This window comes from Gasterosteus aculeatus, chromosome 1, assembly GCF_964276395.1.
Source record: "Gasterosteus aculeatus chromosome 1, fGasAcu3.hap1.1, whole genome shotgun sequence".
Taxonomy (NCBI): domain Eukaryota; kingdom Metazoa; phylum Chordata; class Actinopteri; order Perciformes; family Gasterosteidae; genus Gasterosteus; species Gasterosteus aculeatus.
In genome coordinates this window covers 31182775-31202377 of record NC_135688.1, presented here as the reverse complement: position 1 = coordinate 31202377, position 19603 = coordinate 31182775, and the positions used below count along the sequence as shown (strand labels likewise).

Genomic DNA, 19603 nt, shown 5'->3' with positions numbered 1-19603 from the left:
AGAGAGAGAGGGGGAGAGAGAGGTGGGGAGAGAGAGGGGGAGAGAGAGGGGGAGAGAGAGGAGAGAGAGAGGGGGAGAGAGGAGAGAGAGAGGGGGAGAGAGGAGAGAGAGAGGGGGAGAGAGAGGTGGGGAGAGAGAGGGGGAGAGGGGGAGAGAGAGGAGAGAGAGAGGGGGAGAGAGAGGAGAGAGAGAGGGGGAGAGAGAGAGAGGGGGAGAGAGAGAGGTGGGGAGAGAGAGGGGGAGGGAGTGGCTCAGGAGGGCCAGGTGGAGGCAATGGGCCTCAGCTGAGCTGATTGTGTGTTGATGGCGCTGATGTTGTTATTTAAAATGCAGTGAGGGCGATCGGGAGGAGAGAGAGGGGGAGAGAGAGGTGGGAGAGAGGGGGGGAGAGAGAGGGGGGAGAGAGGGGGGGAGAGAGAGGTGGGAGAGAGGGGGGGGAGAGAGAGCTGCAGAACGAGCGAGCGAGACGCCGGGAGACCTCGCTGCTTTGTCAACAGAGACAAGTAAATAAAAGGACTTTCCACCGAACCTGCTGCGTCTTGCCTCCTCTGTGACGCCACAACAACATTCGCCGTGACATCAGCAAACAGAGGGACACAAGGGAGAGTAAAAGAGGAGAAGAAGGATACAACCAATGGACCACAATGGAGGCTGACATCGTCCAGAAACTCATAAATCACTCACCTCCTGTTTGACAGCCGATCGCTCTGCTGATATATTACAATAAATATGACGATTTTGTGAAATATGAATAGTACTGTATTTTTACCAGTGTTGTATTAGTATTTAGGTAATGACAGATGTAATACTAGCTTTTTATGAAGTTGAATATGATTGTTACACTCTGATTGGTCTTTATGGTTTACACCTTTGTTATATAATATTATATAAATAGATTAAAAACATCATCATAATCTAGCCATTCAAAGTAAATAGAAAAAAAGGTTGGTATTTGGTAGAAATGGTATTATTATACAAATACATTTGCTTAATATTTATTTGTAATGTTGATGTTTCAGAAAAAGGTTTTTCGCTCAACCGGAAGTTGTTGGTGTCGTCGCGTTTTAACTTCCGGTTTTGCATCGCCAAAACAGCAGTTAGCCGTTAGCTTTTCCTTCTAGCCTCCTCTTAGTGTGTAAAGAAAGGAAGAAGACGCGTGAGAAGAAGTATGGGTACGTAAATAATATATTTACTGCGTTGTAACAAGTATAAGCTGCTAGATAACTTGTAGGCAAACATTGGCTAGTTTGCCCGAATCATGTGGTTGTTATTGAATTGGTATGATCCGAACTCCACCTAAAAAACGTACATTTCTCATTCTTTTGCCCATTAAAGGGTCAGGTATGGAATATAAATGTTATTATTTCCTAGTGTGAGTCAGTTGGAGTTGTATTTACATTCGATGTGTTGGATAAGTAAACGTAAGTGATGTTGGGTCGCTTTAGCCAACTAGCTAACAGATCGAACCCCAGGTTATGTCTGTAAACAACACGTTGTCTTTTTTTATTCAACCAGCAATGCATCAATATCAAAACATTCATTCATCAATACACCATTAGTACAACCTAAATATCTCACAGAGCTGCCAACTTTTCAAAAAATATGGCCGATGTTTGCAATGTCTATGTATTATGAATATTGTAATTATTACATTACATGACACTTAGCTGACGCTTTTATCCAAAGCGACTTGGAATAAGTGCATTTCAACCGCAAGGGTACAAACCCGGAAGAACAAGAAACAAGAAAGTGCATTAAGTAATGAATGGTGGATTGTGAGTAATAATGAAGATGAATGGTACGTTCAGGTGTCCTGAGGAACATCAGCCATCTTTAATGTGTTCCCCCTCTTCAGCCTCGCCCCCCCCCCTCTCCTCCCTGCGCCTCCTGCTCCCTCCGCTCCGCCTCCTGACGGCGGCAATGTGGCAGGTCGCTCGACTACAGAGCGTGAGGCATTATGGGATGCTGCAGGACTTTGTTGCCCTGGTAACCGAGGCGGTCCCGCAGCTGCTAACTGACAGACAGAGGAGTCTGCTGCTGCTGGCCCTGAGGGCCAAGGTGACTTCATTCATTTTAAGTCAGTAAGGAAAGTTGCTGTGTGTCGTCACGGTGACGCGCAATGTACGTAGTTATATGGGAGGAGCTTCAGCCTCAGTGAGCAGTAAACATGCTCACTTATTTATCAAACCCCTCTGATCCGTCTTCAGGTGAGTCTCTGTGACCCTCAGGATCGACACCTGGAGAGAGTCCACTCTGTTTCTATGGCAACGGTGAGACAGCAGGACTCCGGTGTTCTTGTTCTTTGCTTTCTTGATATGTTTTTTCTGCTTCTTCTTCTTGTACTGCGGTAATTGGTGTTGATTCTTGTCATTATTGATGATGATCTATAAATCCAATATCTTCTCGGTCGGACCACCAGGTGAATGACACGTGTTCTGCTCTGGTGAATCTGAGTCCACAGGACAGGCTACGACTCCTCCAGGTCAGTTCTCTCCCACCCTTCCCCCACTCGCTCAATCTTCATGGATTGCTTCACAGACCTGCTTGTCTCTGTTGTGGTTCAGGAGGTCTTCCACCACGGCTTTGACTCCGCCCTCCAGTCCCTCATCTCTGACTTCCTATCCAGGATCGACCAGCTGTTTCCTGTTCCAGACTTCAAACAGGTCCTCAGTTCACAGCACACGTTCACACTGTAGGGTAGGCCCAATCCCAGTGTCCCCCCTGACCCCTGACCTCTTAGTGATTCACTGAGGTCACCTGATGGTGTGAATATAAATGGAGAGCTCTCTGCTGCCACCTATCACGTCACCATGACAACGTCACAAAATACGATAAACAATTGAGGGTATTTATTTAATACTTTTTACTCTGATTTGAACGTCTTTCAGGCTCTTCCCAAGGAGCCAAATCCAGGTCAAACGTTTTGATCATTTGAAAAACAAACCTGGAAGTTAACGTTTTGGTCTTGAACATTGAAAAATTAAAGTTAAATTTTAAATTTTAAATTAAAAGTATTTTTGGGTTCATTGTATAATTTTGACTCTGTTCTATAATTTTTTCAATCTTCACTTATAGTACATATCAATATAATTTGATGAGTTGCAGATTTTATATTTTCAGATTTAAATCTTATATTTTATGTTTCAGATCTTTTTTTCAGACTTTTGACCTTGATGTGGCGTAGGGCGTGGGGCATCAACTGAGAGTGGCGTTAATCATGAGTGACAGCTTATCAAATAAGGCTCAGGACAAGGCGGACGACCAATTCGGACCTCCTAGTTCAAAAGCTACATTGTTGTATTCTTCAATGTCCAAGACCAAAACTTCAGGTTCACATTTGTTTTTTAAATGATCAAAACTTTTGACCTGGATTCTGCTCCATACTTTCCTCATAAGATGAGAACTTTTTGACTATTTAATATTTGATGAATAAATTAATACATGTGGTCTGATTTCATGTATTTTTTTCCATCCTTAATCCACGATGTATGAACATTTTAATATTACAGTCTGAACACACGTGTGCCTCCTCTTTGGTTACCTTTTTACGTGGCCATGCTTTCACTGGTTGTACTGTTTTAACGTCACATTGCAATGACTTGTGGGTATTTCCCTTGAACACTTGGCAGTGTGAGTCTGAGGCCGTTTCTCAATACCGTAGACAGCGAGAATGGACTAGCGTTCTGTTCAGGAGAACGGTCGTTTCCGCAATTGGAACAGCAGCTGACTTGATGACGTCACCACGTCAGCCGGTCTTGACTGTTAAGTATTTTAGAATCACGCTTTTGTTTTCACTTAAAATACAATAAAAGTGTGTATATGTATACAGGGATGGGATATTTGTCTCTCACGAGAACACGGGTCACATCCGGGTATTACGACCGTTCTCGGCATGTGGGTCTGTGAGGGTGTGGATTCCTCGGCCCCTCGGCCGATGTTAAGAGCTCTGTGGTGGAAAGTCGTGTTACCGTGGCAACTGTCCCTTTGGCTGCTAATGCTAACCCATGAAGCTAACTAGCGACCGCAAAAGGAAACCTGAAAACTCAAAGTCGTTGTCTCCGGTTGTTTCCTTTACAGGCGGCGTCCTGGCTCGACGCTGCCCCCGGGGGTCTGGAGGAGTGTCTGCAGGAGGCGGACCGTGAGGAGCTGAAGGAACTGCTGACCAATCAGAGCTGTCTGCTGGGTTGCGCAACCACCTCAGGTACTATGTCACTTTGTGGTTGCTCTGCTCTGCTTCATATTGATCTCCCTTTTTGCTCGTTCCTCAGTGGGTCACGACGCAGAGGAGGTCCTCCACTCAGCTTGGTCGCACTCCCTCGTCAGCCAACCGACCAATCCTGACCCGCCTCTCAGCGACACAGAGGTCCAATCAGATAATGCGCCTCTGGTGGAGCCGGGGAGAGAGGAGGTGGTGGTGATTGCGGCCGAGGAAGAACATAAGGAAGTGGAGGAGGCTGTCGTCGGGTGGGCTCCAATGGAACAGGAGGCGTCCAATCAAAGCCCAGAAGTGGGCGGCAACGATTGTCCCATAACACCTTGTTTGGAAGACAGGTGAGGCGTTGTGCAATCAGTCGATTGATCCACGGAGCGGTTCACCTATTGATCACCTTGTCTGATAGGTTAAATGACTCACATGGAGACTTTGTGGACCAATCAGAGGACACTGGTGAGAAATAAACACACACACACACACTGATGAAGCCGCTGAATGTCTGTTATAACGCCGCCTTTCTTTACAGCTAACCAATCAGAGCAAGGCTGCTCTGAGGTCACCGCTAATGCGCTGTTCAGTATTTCCCACAATTCACAGAGGGTCGCCCACAAATGTCCTCATTGTGGGAAATGTTTCATCTACCGTTCCCAGGTAAGTTAACGGTAAAAGTACTACTCGGTGTCCTTGTTTAGGTGGTAGAAGTACTGTATTTAATGTAGTGCATTTACTGTAGTTATTCTAGAAGTACTGTAGTTAAAGTAGTAGATGTACTAGAAGGAGGTAGTACTATTAGTGGTGCAGTGCCCACTCGACACCCTAGTAGCAGCTCATCAGCCCGACTCTCTTTAGGTGATCCGTCACCTGCGGACCAATAAGTCCTGCCGGTCGGCCCTTTCTTCCATGTCTGCCACCCGAGCCTCGAACCGGCAGAGTTTACCTGATGAAGAGCCCCGCCTCCCAGTGCCCCGCCCCCCACAGCCCCGCCTCTCAAGGACCCACTGCTGCTTTCAATGCAATGCCACCTTCAGGACCAAAGCCGAGCTGCTGTCCCACCAGCGCATTCACCGGGCTCGACCCGTCTACCAGTGCTCCCAGTGCGACAGGGAGTTCCACCACCTGTCCAGCCTGACAAATCACAAGCAGACGCACCTGGACCGGGGTGGCATCGCCTGCAGCCGCTGCGACAAGCTGTTTGAGTCAGCCAAAGAGAGAGACGCCCACCAGCTGCAGCACCAGCTGCCGGACCTCACCTGCACGGTGTGCAACCAGACCTTCAGCTCCCAGACCCGGCTGCTGCGACACCTGCAGACTCACTCTGTGGAGGGAGCCGAGCCCTGCTACAACTGCCGCTTCTGTGAGCAGAGCTTCTCAGGTAACTCAGTTGGACAGGTGTTTCCCCTAGGTTTACAATTTCAGGGTCAGGGGGGGGGGTCCGTCCGACCGACACGAAAACCAAAGGCCAACATGGTCTCAATTTATTTAAGAACCACAAAGGGTGAAGGTTTTGTCACTGCAGTGGATTTTTCTAGAGGTCATTTATTGACCTCTTGCAGCCTGCCTGCGGATGTTTGGTTTGACCTGCAAACACATGAAGTGTTAGGCTTTAAAATTGATAGTTGATAGCTTATTATAGTGATCGCTTGAATAAGCCCGTTCTCTATGTAATGTATTGTATCTATTAATTATTGGAGTGTACTTTATTTACTTACCAAGATCAGTGTTGTACAGCCATGGGAGGATTTCCCATGGTGACCGCTAGCTCCTTGTTGGGGAAGGGCTGTGGGGGGGGCGGCACTGGCTTGTTTCTGCACTTGAACTCGGAGCAGGAGAGACAGCAACTTGTCCCATCTTCTCCGCCCCCTGCTATAATGGTAGGGGAAACACTGGTGACCAGAGCGCCTCAGGTAGATCTTAGGTAACTCTTGTCCACTCAGCAGGCCCCAACTGAGAGACTCCCTCGTTCCCTTCAGGTGTGACCCAGCTCCGCATCCACCAGCGAACGCACACCTTCCGCTCCTACCAGTGTGACCAGTGCAGCAAGACCTATGGCTCCCTGGCCGGCCTCCACTCCCACCGGGCCGGCCACACCGCCGAGAGCCGCTTCCTGTGCCCGCAGTGTGGCAAACGCTTCAAGACGCGCGATGGGCTGGAGGGTCATCTGAGAACGCACAGTGGTGAGCGGCCCTACCGCTGCCCCTACTGCCCCAAGGACTTCACCGCGCTGGCCGGCCTCAATGTGCATGTGCGCCGTCACACTGGGGAGCGGCCGTACGTGTGCACGGTGTGTGGCAAGGGGTGGCCGTCCGGGGGCGACCTGCAGAAGCACATGAGGATACACACCGGAGAGCGGCCCTACATCTGCCTGGAGTGTGGCAAGGGCTTCTCCATTTCCTGTCACCTGACCGAGCACCGTCGGATCCACACCGGTAAGAAACTACAGCCTGAAGTGTTTAAACCGTTAAACTACAGCCTGAAGTGTTTAAACCGTTAAACTACAGTCTGAAGTGTTTAAACCGTTAAACTACAGCCTGAAGTGTTTACGCCGTTAAACTACAGCCTGAAGTGTTTAAACCGTTAAACTACAGCCTGAAGTGTTTACACCGTTAAACTACAGCCTGAAGTGTTTAAACCGTTAAACTACAGCCTGAAGTGTTTAAACCGTTAAACTACAGCCTGAAGTGTTTACACCGTTAAACTACAGCCTGAGGTGTTTAAACCGTTAAACTACAGCCTGAAGTGTTTACGCCGTTAAACTACAGCCTGAAGTGTTTAAACCGTTAAACTACAGCCTGAAGTGTTTACGCCGTTAAACTACAGCCTGAAGTGTTTAAGCCGTTAAACTACAGCCTGAAGTGTTTACGCCGTTAAACTACAGCCTGAAGTGTTTACGCCGTTAAACTACAGCCTGAAGTGTTTACGCCGTTAAACTACAGCCTGAAGTGTTTAAACCGTTAAACTACAGCCTGAAGTGTTTAAACCGTTAAACTACAGCCTGAAGTGTTTACGCCGTTAAACTGCAGCCTGAAGTGTTTAAGCCGTTAAACTACAGCCTGAAGTGTTTACGCCGTTAAACTACAGCCTGAAGTGTTTACGCCGTTAAACTACAGCCTGAAGTGTTTACGCCGTTAAACTACAGCCTGAAGTGTTTAAACCGTTAAACTACAGCCTGAAGTGTTTAAACCGTTAAACTACAGCCTGAAGTGTTTACGCCGTTAAACTGCAGCCTGAAGTGTTTACGCCGTTAAACTACAGCCTGAAGTGTTTACGCCGTTAAACTACAGCCTGAAGTGTTTACGCCGTTAAACTACAGCCTGAAGTGTTTACGCCGTTAAACTACAGCCTGAAGTGTTTAAACCGTTAAACTACAGCCTGAAGTGTTTAAACCGTTAAACTACAGCCTGAAGTGTTTACGCCGTTAAACTGCAGCCTGAAGTGTTTAAGCCGTTAAACTACAGCCTGAAGTGTTTACGCCGTTAAACTACAGCCTGAAGTGTTTACGCCGTTAAACTACAGCCTGAAGTGTTTACGCCGTTAAACTACAGCCTGAAGTGTTTACGCCGTTAAACTACAGCCTGAAGTGTTTAAACCGTTAAACTACAGCCTGAAGTGTTTAAACCGTTAAACTACAGCCTGAAGTGTTTACGCCGTTAAACTGCAGCCTGAAGTGTTTACGCCGTTAAACTACAGCCTGAAGTGTTTACGCCGTTAAACTACAGCCTGAAGTGTTTACGCCGTTAAACTACAGCCTGAAGTGTTTACGCCGTTAAACTACAGCCTGAAGTGTTTAAACCGTTAAACTACAGCCTGAAGTGTTTAAACCGTTAAACTACAGCCTGAAGTGTTTACGCCATATTTACAGACTCTATTGACATCAATCTGCCTGCGTCTCTGCCCCCCTTGTCTCTCTCCCTCTCTGCCCCCCCCCTGTCTCTCTCCCTCTCTGCCCCCCCCCTGTCTCTCTCCCTCTCTGCCCCCCCCTGTCTCTCTCCCTCTCTGCCCCCCCCCTGTCTCTCTCCCTCTCTGCCCCCCCCCTGTCTCTCTCCCTCTCTGCCCCCCCCTGTCTCTCTCCCTCTCTGCCCCCCCTTCCAGGAGAGAAGCCCTTCTCCTGCCCGGACTGTGGGAAGTGCCTGAGGAGGAAGTTCGACCTGAAGAAGCACATGTTGTCCCACAGCAACGTCCGTCCTCACGGCTGCGTCTTTTGTCCCAAAAGCTACACCCGTAAGACTCATCTGAACCGCCACCTGCTGACCCACCGGGCGCCAGGCGGCCAGGTGGCGGAGGAGGTGCCGGAGGACGCTTGAGTTCTCTGCGGTTGTCAGTGTCACCAGTGTCCCTCGTGTTGGTTCCTGTGTATCTTTGCTCTCACTCTATAAAAGCTCTCTCGTGCCCTCTTGTCGTGTGACCTCATTTCAACACTTTTACATCGCGGGCCAAGCGTGTGTCACCTGGACAAGTGAGGCCTTCAGGTGAGGCCTCCAGATCCACGCGATAATGAAGCCAGTTGTTATAAAGCCTGTGTTGGATGCTGGGGAGGAGGTCCCCCGCCTGCCGCCTGTGTGTTAATTGAGCGTGGGGCAGTGTGAGGTATGCCGGTCACATGACGGCGCTGCGGGGCAGGAGACGCCCTGCTGCCTCCTCCAGAGACCTTCTGTCCCCCAAAGCCCAACAATCTGCTGGTAAGACTTTTTGTCTTGAAACTAAAGATTCAACTTTAGTTTTGTGATATTTAACCATTTTATTTATGAACTTAACAATTTTTAACTCTTTTTGTTGAACATGTCACCGTTTTGTGTCAATTCTATTTTTCACTTTCACAACATTATCAAACAGATTTGTTTTGTTTCTTGAAACGTTAACACCTTATTTATTGTCAACATTGTAACCGTTTTTGTTCAATATGGTTTTATTTGCTACGTTTTTTTTGTCCATTTAATACATACCGATTTGTTTTATTATTGCAATTTCCTTCTTTAGATTGAAATATGAATCAATTTAAAACCTAAAATGAAAAGGACTTTAATATTCAACTGTTTTAGTTTTCTCCCGATGTTGTGAGTTCTGCTCCCTTGGATTATGTCTCCGAGGAGGATGGAAACCAAGCCGGTGATCTTCTGTCTAAAGACGCTGCTGCTGCTCTACTGCCTCGTCTTCTGGGTCAGGACACGCTTTGTTTACTCTGCTTACTTTGTTTACTTACATTTGAGTCTGATATCATAGAAATACATTTATTTCGTCGCTGATGGACAGTTTACTGCTTCATAATTCCAAATGTTAGGTCAGAGGTCACCCATAGAACAGAGGTCGCCTCCTGGATGTCTCTTCTTTACGTCTCGGTATCACTTTGTCGCTCTGCTGTCAGAGACACGGTCATGTGACGTTAGACCCCTCCCCCCTCAGGTGACAGGTGTGGTGCTGCTGTCTGTGGGTCTGTGGTGGAGGTTCATGTTGGGCCCCTACACCTCTCTGATCTCCAGCGGGTCCTCCAATGCGCCCTATGTCCTCACGGCCACCGGGGGCGCCATCGTGCTGTTTGGGCTCTTTGGCTGCTTCGCCACTTGCAGGGGGGGGGCCTGCATGCTCCGACTGGTACTAGCCATCACACTTGAACTTAACTTTGTGTGTAACAGCAGCTGTTGGTTGTGTACTTAAGCAGTAGAAGTTCTTCTCTTGTGGACTTAATGCAGTAAATGTACTCCTCCTCAGTATGCAGTGTTTCTGTCTCTGGTCTTCACGACTGAACTCATCGCCGGAATATCAGGATTTGTCTTTCGTCACGAGGTTAAAAAAAACCCAATGTTCATCATGTCTGTGCTTAGATCAACTACTTATTATTAACGTGTTCAGATCAAAGGGATACATACCAACACAATGTTTCTTCAGATCAAAGGGACGTTCCTGACGACCTTCAGCGACGCTGTGAGGAGATACGATGGACGAGACGACCGGAGTTTGGCTGTGGACGGAGTCCAACGAAGGGTCTGTGACTAGAAGACCCTTAACCTCTAGCTGTGGCGTTCCTCAGGGCTCCATCATGGGTCCTCTACACTTACGTTACTAGCCAAAGAATTGAAAAACAATCAGTGATTCATACACAGATTCCGCTCTACGCTGACGATGCAGTGATCTATGTGTGTGAGGTTTGAACCTGATGAAGATGCCGTCTATCTTCACACAGTTGCTCTGCTGTGGCGTCAACAACTACACCAGCTGGCTGGGATCGCTGTATTTCCCCGCGGGGGGGGTTCCTGCCAGCTGCTGCGTCAGCTTCGCCGACTGCGGCGCCACCGACCTGAAGGACGCCGCGCTGGCCTCCCACAAGGTGCACAAGCAGGTGGGCTGACTACCTCCGGGTCATGTGACAGGACAGGGGTCCTCTGGTTTGATTTCTAGAGTTGGGTTACGACAACAATTCTAACAAGGCCCAGATCTTCTTATGCACCACTATTTCAAATAATATTCTTCACTGTAAAATATATTTAAAAAAATGCAAAAGAGGGATTTAAAATTGTGCTATTTAAAATATATATATATATATATATATATATATATATATATATATATATATATATATATACACATACGCAATATATATTATTTCTGTTTCTGCAGGGTTGTTATGAGTTAGTGACGTCCTTCCTCGAGGGAAACATGGGAATAATTGCTGGAGTGACGTTTGGCGTTGCCTTCTCTCAGGTACGTCTATACAGTACTACGGAAGCAGGAGGCAGCGTGGTCAGAATGTGACACATTAGCAGAAAGTAGTCACGTCTGAAGACATCACAGATGTGTCAGACTGAAAGGCTCTAATGTGTCTCTTGTCTCAGCTGATAGGAATGTCTCTGGCCTGCTGCCTGTCTCGCCTCATCCACGCCAACCAGTACGAGATGGTGTGACAGGTAGGCATGCACAAACACACACACACACACACACAAGCAGACTTCGTTCTTGTTGTCGTCCTTGATCTCTTTTCTTTGTCTTCCAGAAAAAAGTCGAGGTAGGAGTTCCCTCATGAAGCTTCACCAACAAACAAGATCACTAATTGATAATCAATGACTTCTCGTACACTTAACTAAACTCTGTGACATGTTTGAAAACTATGAGATAAGATGGTTCAGTCCACTGCACAGCAGTATTAGTACACCTAAGGAAACCATAGTACACATAAAGACAAGTAGTACACATTAATTGCTGTACGGATCATCATGATGATGAAGATACTTTAATCGAATAAGGTTAAGTTGTGTGTTTTGCTGTAAAATTTGTGGTGAGAAATAAAGCTCTTTCCTCATAAAGGTCATTTCTAGTGTTTTTCAAAAAATAGCTTAAATATATTAAGAAATATCTTATTCCATGTGTTATTGTATTCTATTGTTTAGAACATACCATAATTATCCAGAAGTATGCAGTGTCATAACTACATCTCTGACGTTTATAACAAACCAACCCGTTTACAAATCTGTTGCAAATTGAGCAAGTTATGGTTAATTAAAAAGTACATGTACCACCAACACAATGTTATGGGTGAGCGAGCTGCCTGTAGCAAGATGGCCGCCCTGTGCGGACGTTCTAGACCCAGTTGGTCGGCAGCGCCTTTATATATATATCTATGGTTTGTGGCGTCACGTCGCAATGACTTAAGACAATGAGGGTAATTCACTTGGGAAAAGATTCCTAAAGGGCTCAAGGGTCAAACTCATTACAAAGCGTTACTTACTCTGCAGTGTTGCTCGCAGGTTTACAACTTCGCGGGGCGGACACAAAACGGCCGGACGCGCGCGCTCTCTCCCCTGGCGCGAGCGCCGCGTGCGCGCATACACGGACATATGCGTGCACGTGTTGGGGCGGAACTGTCGTGCGTGATTTTTTTTTTTCTTTTCTTAATTCCAGACTTTCATCGGCGGGGAAACACTGCACTCTGTCAACCTCATTACAAAGCTTTACTTATAGTTCTTATAGTTCTTTCGTTCCATCTCAAAACTGTATAAAACAAAATAAACATTTAACGTTTTGTGGAATAATTGGGTGTTTAATGAATTACATTAAAAACAAGAAACAACATGTTTTGGGTGGTTTTGTTCCGCATCCTTTTCCTTCTTTTATTTGTTCTGCAGCTTTTGGAACCATAAATGGAGGATATTCCAGTAAACCACAAGTACCTCGTTATTGGGAAATAACTGAACTTGTACACATATAGTATTCATACAAAAAGTACTCCTGTGCAGGTAAAGTACACCCTTACCATAAGCTCCTCCTGATCTCCAGTAAACCGATTAACTTCTTTTCCTTAGAACACAAGCAGAACCAGAGAGGAAGAAACCCCGAGAACTACACCGAGCGAGGCAGAAGAACCAGCTTCACTTTTGATCGAGGGTCTCAGAGTGGACACACATCTGGGGACACATCTGGATCTCAGATAATCGTCCATCTTCATCCTCCCATCTGTACTGCTCATAGCTGCTACATGCTAACTTCTGCTAGCCTAGCTTCATCATTAGCTACATTTAACCTGTTAACGCACTGCACTTCTTCATTTCAGCATTCAACTCAACCTAGCTAAACCGGAATTGAGTTAGCTTAGCTTTATAGCTTCTCTGAAGCTGTTGTGTTGTACTATAATTTGTTGTGATGTACAGACTGCTTGGTGATAATCCTCTATTTATGCATTAAGTTAGCTTAGCTGTCAGTTAGCTTTGCTTAAGTTTTGTTTTAATCAAGCTAACTTGGAGCGTTGTCGTGTTTTAGCCAGGCTGTATTCCAGCTGGTTGGTTTTAAATAGCGTAAAAATAACTTAGCCCGGCTGTAGTTTAGCTTAGCTGTAATTCTCCTCAATACCATTTAGCCTAACGTAAACGTAAATGTAATTTAGCCTAAATGTAACCTAACCAACCTAAATTTAATTTAGCCTACTTGTAAGTTAGCCTAAATATAACTTAGCTAAGCCATATATTAACCTAAATTTAAGTTTGCCTAAATGAAATTTGCCTGGTTGTAATCCATCGGGTTAATCATTGAGTCGGTTTTTACCAGAAGCTGAGGGATATTGCTCAAAGTTGAAGCTTAGCATTAGTGTTTTTGCTATCGGAGTACAAAAAGCTCGCAGCAAGCACCACAAACCTCACGATGGATTCAGAAGAGGAAGACAACGTGTTTTCCACCCAGAGTCCTCTAAGAGTAGATGATGAGGAGGAAGAGGAGGAAGAAGATGATGAAGAGGAAGACGGACGCATCTTCAACACCTGGATGCAGCGCTGCAGGGGGGCGGGGCAGAATAAAGAAGGGCAGGAGGAGCAGGAGGAAAAGGGGGAGGAGATAGATGGAAGAACACCTGAGAGCAACTTGGATCCGCCAATCAGAATGAGGACGGAGCGGCGAGCGTCTCTACCTAGCCCCGTGAGGCCAAATATATGTGTTCATATAATATATATATATATTTACATACATACACATGTATATACTGTCTGAAATTCAGACTCCCGCATGATCTGTAACGTTTTTTAATCGTATTGTTGTCCGTCTTTGTCTCTCTGTCCAGGCCACTCTGTCCTCCATGCACCTGTCTCGCCTCCAAACCTCCACCCGAGCTCCGGTAACAGCGAGGGTACTTCTGCGCCACTCGTCCTCCCGTCGCCTCCTTCCGTCACCGCAGGACACTGATGGCCCTGCCGCCCCCGAGCGGAGACCCTCCCTCATACCCACAATCCCTGAGGTTACGCCGCATGAGAGGCGGGGCTTCAGGAGACGCAACGTCATGTCACTGGTGGGTGAAAAGTTTGTATCTGTCTTAATGCCAAGCTAATGGCTAAAAGATGAATAGTAAAAAAAAATGGGAAACTCTAAACCTAATTTTCCTGTGTGTGTGCGTCCTGCAGAGTGACGCCTACAGTGTTTGTCTCATCTGTCATAACGAGTTGAGTCGAGGAGCCGGAGGAACCAGAGAGCTGCAGTGTGCACACACCTTTCACAGAGAGGTAATGTACAGGATTTCATCTTATATATATATATATATATATATATATATATATATATATGTATATTTATATATGTATATATATATATATATATATATATATATATATATATGTATATTTATATTAGGGCTCTCAATAGATAATACTAATTAATCACACATTTTGAAATACATTAATCGCAATTAAGTTTATTTTTGTTATTTTACAGAGGTGGCACACCGCAAGTAAACAAGTGTGTTAACTGCGTTAAAATATTTTATTGCATTATTCTTGGCCACATTGATAGCATAGATGAACACGTTAACGTTAATGTTCAAACAAAGTACAAATAGCTTAAATGTGTTCTTCTCTACTTGTCTCTCTGTCTCCCTCAGTGTTTAGAGGAGTGGCTTTGGAGGAAACAGTCGTGTCCTACATGTCACGTCCAGGTGACTGTCCCTCAGCCAGCCCACTGGAGCTCCACCCGGGTCAAAGTCCCCTGAGACCACCGGAAGAGACAGCTACGTCATCGAGCGTCACCCAAAATGTGATGTCAGAGTCCTCTTCAATCTGCGTCTTCAGATTCACTTTCTGATGACATCATGAGACGGTGACACCATCAGACGGAGACAAACCATCTGTCTATAATGTTGTAGCATGAGTTTAATATGACAATTATATAAACCGAAACCATGGTAACCTTATGTGTGTGTGTGTGTAACCTACTTGTTTATACAATTCAACCTCAATTCGTTGTTTATATTTTTAAATAAAGTTTGATTGTAAAGTTTCGAGGAAAAAGTACTTAAACATTCTTAAAAATGTCTGTAAGTCTTGACTCAACGTATCAGCCAATTATGAATAAAAAAAAGTAAAGTAAAGTGGAGTTTTGAATCGATGTGTATCGAAGGAAACAGCGCCCCTCTGCTCTGAACCACTCGCGCTGCGGCCGGAAGCGGTACTGCAGGGCGGAAGTGCTGCACCTGTTGCAGTGTTGACTCCTCGACGTTACCTGAAGCCGAGCACACCTGTGCTTCTGCCTCTAAAGCCCCTCAATGGACAAGTTAAAGAAGGTTCTGAGCGGCCAGGATGAAGCGAACAGCGACGGGACCGGGATCCTGGAGGTACCGGTACCGGCGGCCGGCATCCCGGTGCAACTGCTGCTAATGCTAGCTTGGTAGCTTGTTAGCTGTTGTTAACCAGTTAAACCAGATGGAAACGTTAACTGAGTCACCAGTTAACGTTTCCATCTGGTCATTAAAACCTTTAATGTGTACCACAAGTAAAAACCAGTTTCTGGTACTTGGAAAGAGTTCATACTACTCTCTAAGAGTACTTAATTTGTCATATTTAATAATAGTGTTTTACAAATACTACAAAGAATTATCTCTTCTCATCTCTAAGGTTAAATTCATGTCCTGGATCCAAAACTGTAATCTAGTAAAAGTACAAAATGAACTTGTCTATAAAACACAATTTATTAGTTGATTAACAATCTGTAAAGAAAGTGAAATGTAGAGCAGGATGAGTACAATATTGACTCTGACACAGAGAATGGTGATAAAGTCAATTTGAGTAAATGTACTTAGCATCTCCTTTAGCCTGAAGGAGTTTTTCTATTGAAAACATGGCGGTTTCCTCCGCAGAGAGCCAATGAGGCGTCAACACTGGCCTGGGGGACCCGGATGAAGGGCTTTGCGGTGTGCTTCGTTCTGGGCATCGTCAGCTCCATCCTGGTGAGTGTTCCCACGGTAACCGCTGGTCCTCGTCATGGCGTAACCGTGGTGACGGCCGCCCTCTGTCCGTCCCGCAGGGCAGCTGCATGCTGTGGGTCCCCCGCGTGGGCCTCGCCGTGTTCGCTGTCCTCTATAGTGTGGGAAACCTCAGTGCTCTGGCCAGGTAACTGGAGCGGTTACCTGTTTTCTCCTTCCCTCCATAACGCCCTCATGCTGGTGGATACTACATTACCCATCATGCCTCAGCTCCCCATGTTTCATTTCAGCACAATGTTCCTGATTGGTCCATGTCGGCAGCTGAAGACCATGTTTGCTAAAGAGAGGGCGCTAGCCACCGTCATCATGGGGGTGAGGAGTACACACACCTAGTACAGGGAGTGCTAGTGGGTCTGAGGAGTACACACACCTAGTACAGGGAGTGCTAGTGGGTCTGAGGAGTACACACAGCTAGTACAGGGAGTGGTAGTGGGGCTGAGGAGTACACACAGCTAGTACAGGGAGTGGTAGTGGGGCTGAGGAGTACACACAGCTAGTACAGGGAGTGGTAGTGGGGCTGAGGAGTACACACACCTAGTACAGGGAGTGGTAGTGGGTCTGAGGAGTACACACAGCTAGTACAGGGAGTGCTAGTGGGTCTGAGGAGTACACACAGCTAGTACAGGGAGTGCTAGTGGGTCTGAGGAGTACACACAGCTAGTACAGGGAGTGGTAGTGGGGCTGAGGAGTACACACAGCTAGTACAGGGAGTGGTAGTGGGGCTGAGGAGTACACACAGCTAGTACAGGGAGTGGTAGTGGGGCTGAGGAGTACACACAGCTAGTACAGGGAGTGGTAGTGGGGCTGAGGAGTACACACACCTAGTACAGGGAGTGGTAGTGGGGCTGAGGAGTACACACACCTAGTACAGGGAGTGGTAGTGGGGCTGAGGAGTACACACAGCTAGTACAGGGAGTGGTAGTGGGACTGAGGAGTACACACACCTAGTACAGGGAGTGGTAGTGGGACTGAGGAGTACACACACCTAGTACAGGGAGTGGTAGTGGGGCTGAGGAGTACACACACCTAGTACAGGGAGTGGTAGTGGGGCTGAGGAGTACACACAGCTAGTACAGGGAGTGGTAGTGGGGCTGAGGAGTACACACACCTAGTACAGGGAGTGGTAGTGGGCCTGAGGAGTACACACAGCTAGTACAGGGAGTGGTAGTGGGGCTGAGGAGTACACACACCTAGTACAGGGAGTGGTAGTGGGCCTGAGGAGTACACACAGCTAGTACAGGGAGTGGTAGTGGGCCTGAGGAGTACACACAGCTAGTACAGGGAGTGGTAGTGGGCCTGAGGAGTACACACAGCTAGTACAGGGAGTGCTAGTGGGCCTGAGGAGTACACACAGCTAGTACAGGGAGTGGTAGTGGGACTGAGGAGTACACACAGCTAGTACAGGGAGTGGTAGTGGGGCTGAGGAGTACACACAGCTAGTACAGGGAGTGGTAGTGGGACTGAGGAGTACACACAGCTAGTACAGGGAGTGCTAGTGGGCCTGAGGAGTACACACAGCTAGTACAGGGAGTGGTAGTGGGCCTGAGGAGTACACACAGCTAGTACAGGGAGTGGTAGTGGGACTGAGGAGTACACACAGCTAGTACAGGAAGTGGTAGTGGGCCTGAGGAGTACACACACCTAGTACAGGGAGTGGTAGTGGGCCTGAGGAGTACACACAGCTAGTACAGGGAGTGCTAGTGGGCCTGAGGAGTACACACACCTAGTACAGGGAGTGGTAGTGGGACTGAGGAGTACACACAGCTAGTACAGGGAGTGCTAGTGGGCCTGAGGAGTACACACACATGGTACAGGAAGTTCTAGTGGGGCTGATGTAGTAGACGTGTGAGGATTAGTTGTGGTAGCGGTAGTCATGGTAGTAATGCTAGTGTTGGAAGTGGTACTAGTATAAGTAGTGGTAGTACTACTTTGTCACTATGGCAGCAGTAAAAGCACTCCTTGTGGTAATAACAACTCTCTTCAGGTTTGTCTGGCGTTGACGCTTTGTGCTGCATTCTGGGTGAGAAACACAAGCTTCTATTCATCACTTGTCATTATGAATTTATAGTTATTATATTTAGTAGCTTCTGGATTCATGTCTTTGTCTCTCTGCAGTGGAAGAATAACGGTCTCGCTCTGCTCTTCTGTGTGCTTCAGTTCCTAGCCTTTGCCTGGTATAAAATACATATAATATATATATATATAAACATATGCATACACATATACTATATATATGTCACATTGATGGACACGGTCCTGTCTAACTGCTGTTATTCACAGGTACGGCCTTTCATACATCCCCTTCGCCAGGTAACGTTCTATTTATATATATATATATATATATATATATATAACACCAATTATATTTTATCTGAATTTATTTTGTATTTAATATGATTTGTTTATACTTTTTATGATGCATCCCTGTATTTCTTTGTAAGTTTACTAATTGTTTGATGGTTTAATTTACTGATCAATGTGCTTTTTTGATTAATAAATCTTTAATGTTGTGTTTCAGGGACGGTGTCATGAAATTATGTTCAATGTGCTTCTGACGTGTCGACCAATCAGGAAGCAGGACTCCGCCCAGTGTGCATCCAATCAGTAACTGATTGAAGGCCTTAAACATTTCAAAACCTGATACGGTTAAAATCAATGTTAGCTGTTAGCATGTAGCCGTTGCTAGCATGCAGTCACTGTTGACATGTTAGCATATAGCTACAGTTAGCACCTTGTCTGTAGCCACTGTTAGTAATCATGCACTGTAAGCATGTAGCCACTTTTATTAAATAGGCACTGTTAGCGCTTAGCATATAGCCTCTGTTAGCATCCTCTGTTTCTTGCCATCACTGTTTGTAACATTACTATTTTTTATATTTAGATGCTGCTGTTGTTTTATTCTGGGAGATGAGACCAAAAAGAATATTTGATATCCTGAGATTTGAATATTGAAAATAATTTCTTGTTACGGTTGATTCAAAGATATATCTGTGTTGAGAATAACCAGCTGATGAATCAATAAAATAATCATGAGTTAGTATTTCTCAACAACAGAATCTAGTAATAGAATATTTATTCTATTACTATCACTACTTTTACTACATTTTTACATTACGTGTCATTTAGCTGACTCAAAAGCTTTGACCCAAAGTGAAAATAAGTGCATTTCATTTTCATTTTATTGGTCATTTTTTAGTAAAGTTACTAAGACTTCTTTAGTCTTCAACAGGAAGTAAACTTATTTTTACACTAAACAACATCTATCTATTAAAATACCTTTTTTATTAAATTTGCTTTCTGTAATTTATTTTAATAAATCTTCAGTAAAATGCCAGAAAATCTATTTGTACATTTTCAATAATGTGTGAACTATTACTTGAACTATTTCTAAATTTCTAAATATTTTCAGTAAATTTCAGAAAGATTATTAATGGAAGAAAATATTTATTTATTTTATTTCACTTTTATTTTAAAACATTTGTATAAAATATATTTGATTAAAGTTTAAAGGAAACCTATTTTACGGTTTTATTGTGAAAGAAAAGCGCGTGCGTGTGTGTGTGTGTGTGTGTGTGTGTGTGTGTGTGTGTGTTTACCTGCTCGTCTCTTTCAACTGTTAAATCCTTTAAATCCAATAATCTCCAGGTGCTGATTAAACAGCATCCAGGTGT

General features: G+C 45.5%; 4 protein-coding genes and 1 long non-coding RNA gene across 8 annotated transcripts; 4 read left to right on the top strand and 1 right to left on the bottom strand.

Annotated features, from left to right (window-relative positions):
* Positions 1 to 1039: 1039 nt before the first annotated feature.
* LOC120819055 (uncharacterized) lies at positions 1040 to 8599 on the top strand. 2 transcript variants are annotated; one of them, XM_040176107.2, is made up of 12 exons: positions 1040 to 1172; positions 1856 to 2058; positions 2208 to 2270; positions 2420 to 2482; positions 2565 to 2663; positions 4078 to 4201; positions 4269 to 4551; positions 4620 to 4666; positions 4740 to 4864; positions 5063 to 5585; positions 6184 to 6639; positions 8303 to 8599. In XM_040176107.2, exons 1-12 carry the CDS (start codon positions 1169 to 1171, stop codon positions 8512 to 8514), a joined length of 2202 nt encoding a protein of 733 aa, XP_040032041.2. In that variant the 5' UTR covers positions 1040 to 1168; the 3' UTR covers positions 8515 to 8599. The 2 variants fall into 2 exon arrangements, with proteins under 2 accessions (XP_040032041.2, XP_040032049.2); XM_040176115.2 differs by lacking the exon at positions 1040 to 1172 and having other exon boundaries at positions 1998 to 2121.
* On the bottom strand, positions 5672 to 6076 carry LOC144408543 (uncharacterized). The gene is made up of 2 exons (XR_013467844.1): positions 5923 to 6076; positions 5672 to 5791 (listed from the first exon to the last, which is right to left on the bottom strand). It is a non-coding gene; the product is annotated as an uncharacterized LOC144408543 (long non-coding RNA).
* A 92-nt stretch (positions 8600 to 8691) lies between the features above and the next one.
* Positions 8692 to 11505, top strand: LOC120819069 (tetraspanin-7). 3 transcript variants are annotated; one of them, XM_040176161.2, is made up of 9 exons: positions 8692 to 8889; positions 9250 to 9367; positions 9611 to 9799; positions 9917 to 9991; positions 10094 to 10189; positions 10389 to 10544; positions 10823 to 10906; positions 11038 to 11109; positions 11196 to 11505. In XM_040176161.2, exons 2-8 carry the CDS (start codon positions 9287 to 9289, stop codon positions 11104 to 11106), a joined length of 750 nt encoding a protein of 249 aa, XP_040032095.1. In that variant the 5' UTR covers positions 8692 to 8889; positions 9250 to 9286; the 3' UTR covers positions 11107 to 11109; positions 11196 to 11505. The 3 variants fall into 3 exon arrangements, with proteins under 3 accessions (XP_040032095.1, XP_040032085.1, XP_040032075.2); XM_040176151.2 differs by lacking the exon at positions 8692 to 8889 and having other exon boundaries at positions 9228 to 9367; XM_040176141.2 differs by lacking the exon at positions 8692 to 8889 and having other exon boundaries at positions 9342 to 9799.
* Positions 11506 to 11508: 3 nt separating this feature from the next.
* On the top strand, positions 11509 to 15041 carry LOC144408527 (uncharacterized). The gene is made up of 4 exons (XM_078103826.1): positions 11509 to 13603; positions 13746 to 13970; positions 14083 to 14181; positions 14556 to 15041. The coding sequence occupies exons 1-4, from the start codon at positions 13334 to 13336 to the stop codon at positions 14661 to 14663; spliced, it is 702 nt and encodes a 233-aa protein (XP_077959952.1). The 5' UTR covers positions 11509 to 13333; the 3' UTR covers positions 14664 to 15041.
* A 24-nt stretch (positions 15042 to 15065) lies between these two features.
* Positions 15066 to 19450, top strand: LOC120819079 (vesicle transport protein SFT2B). The gene is made up of 8 exons (XM_078103824.1): positions 15066 to 15284; positions 15807 to 15896; positions 15974 to 16059; positions 16163 to 16244; positions 17917 to 17952; positions 18048 to 18106; positions 18213 to 18242; positions 18451 to 19450. The coding sequence occupies exons 1-8, from the start codon at positions 15216 to 15218 to the stop codon at positions 18485 to 18487; spliced, it is 489 nt and encodes a 162-aa protein (XP_077959950.1). The 5' UTR covers positions 15066 to 15215; the 3' UTR covers positions 18488 to 19450.
* Positions 19451 to 19603: the final 153 nt, after the last annotated feature.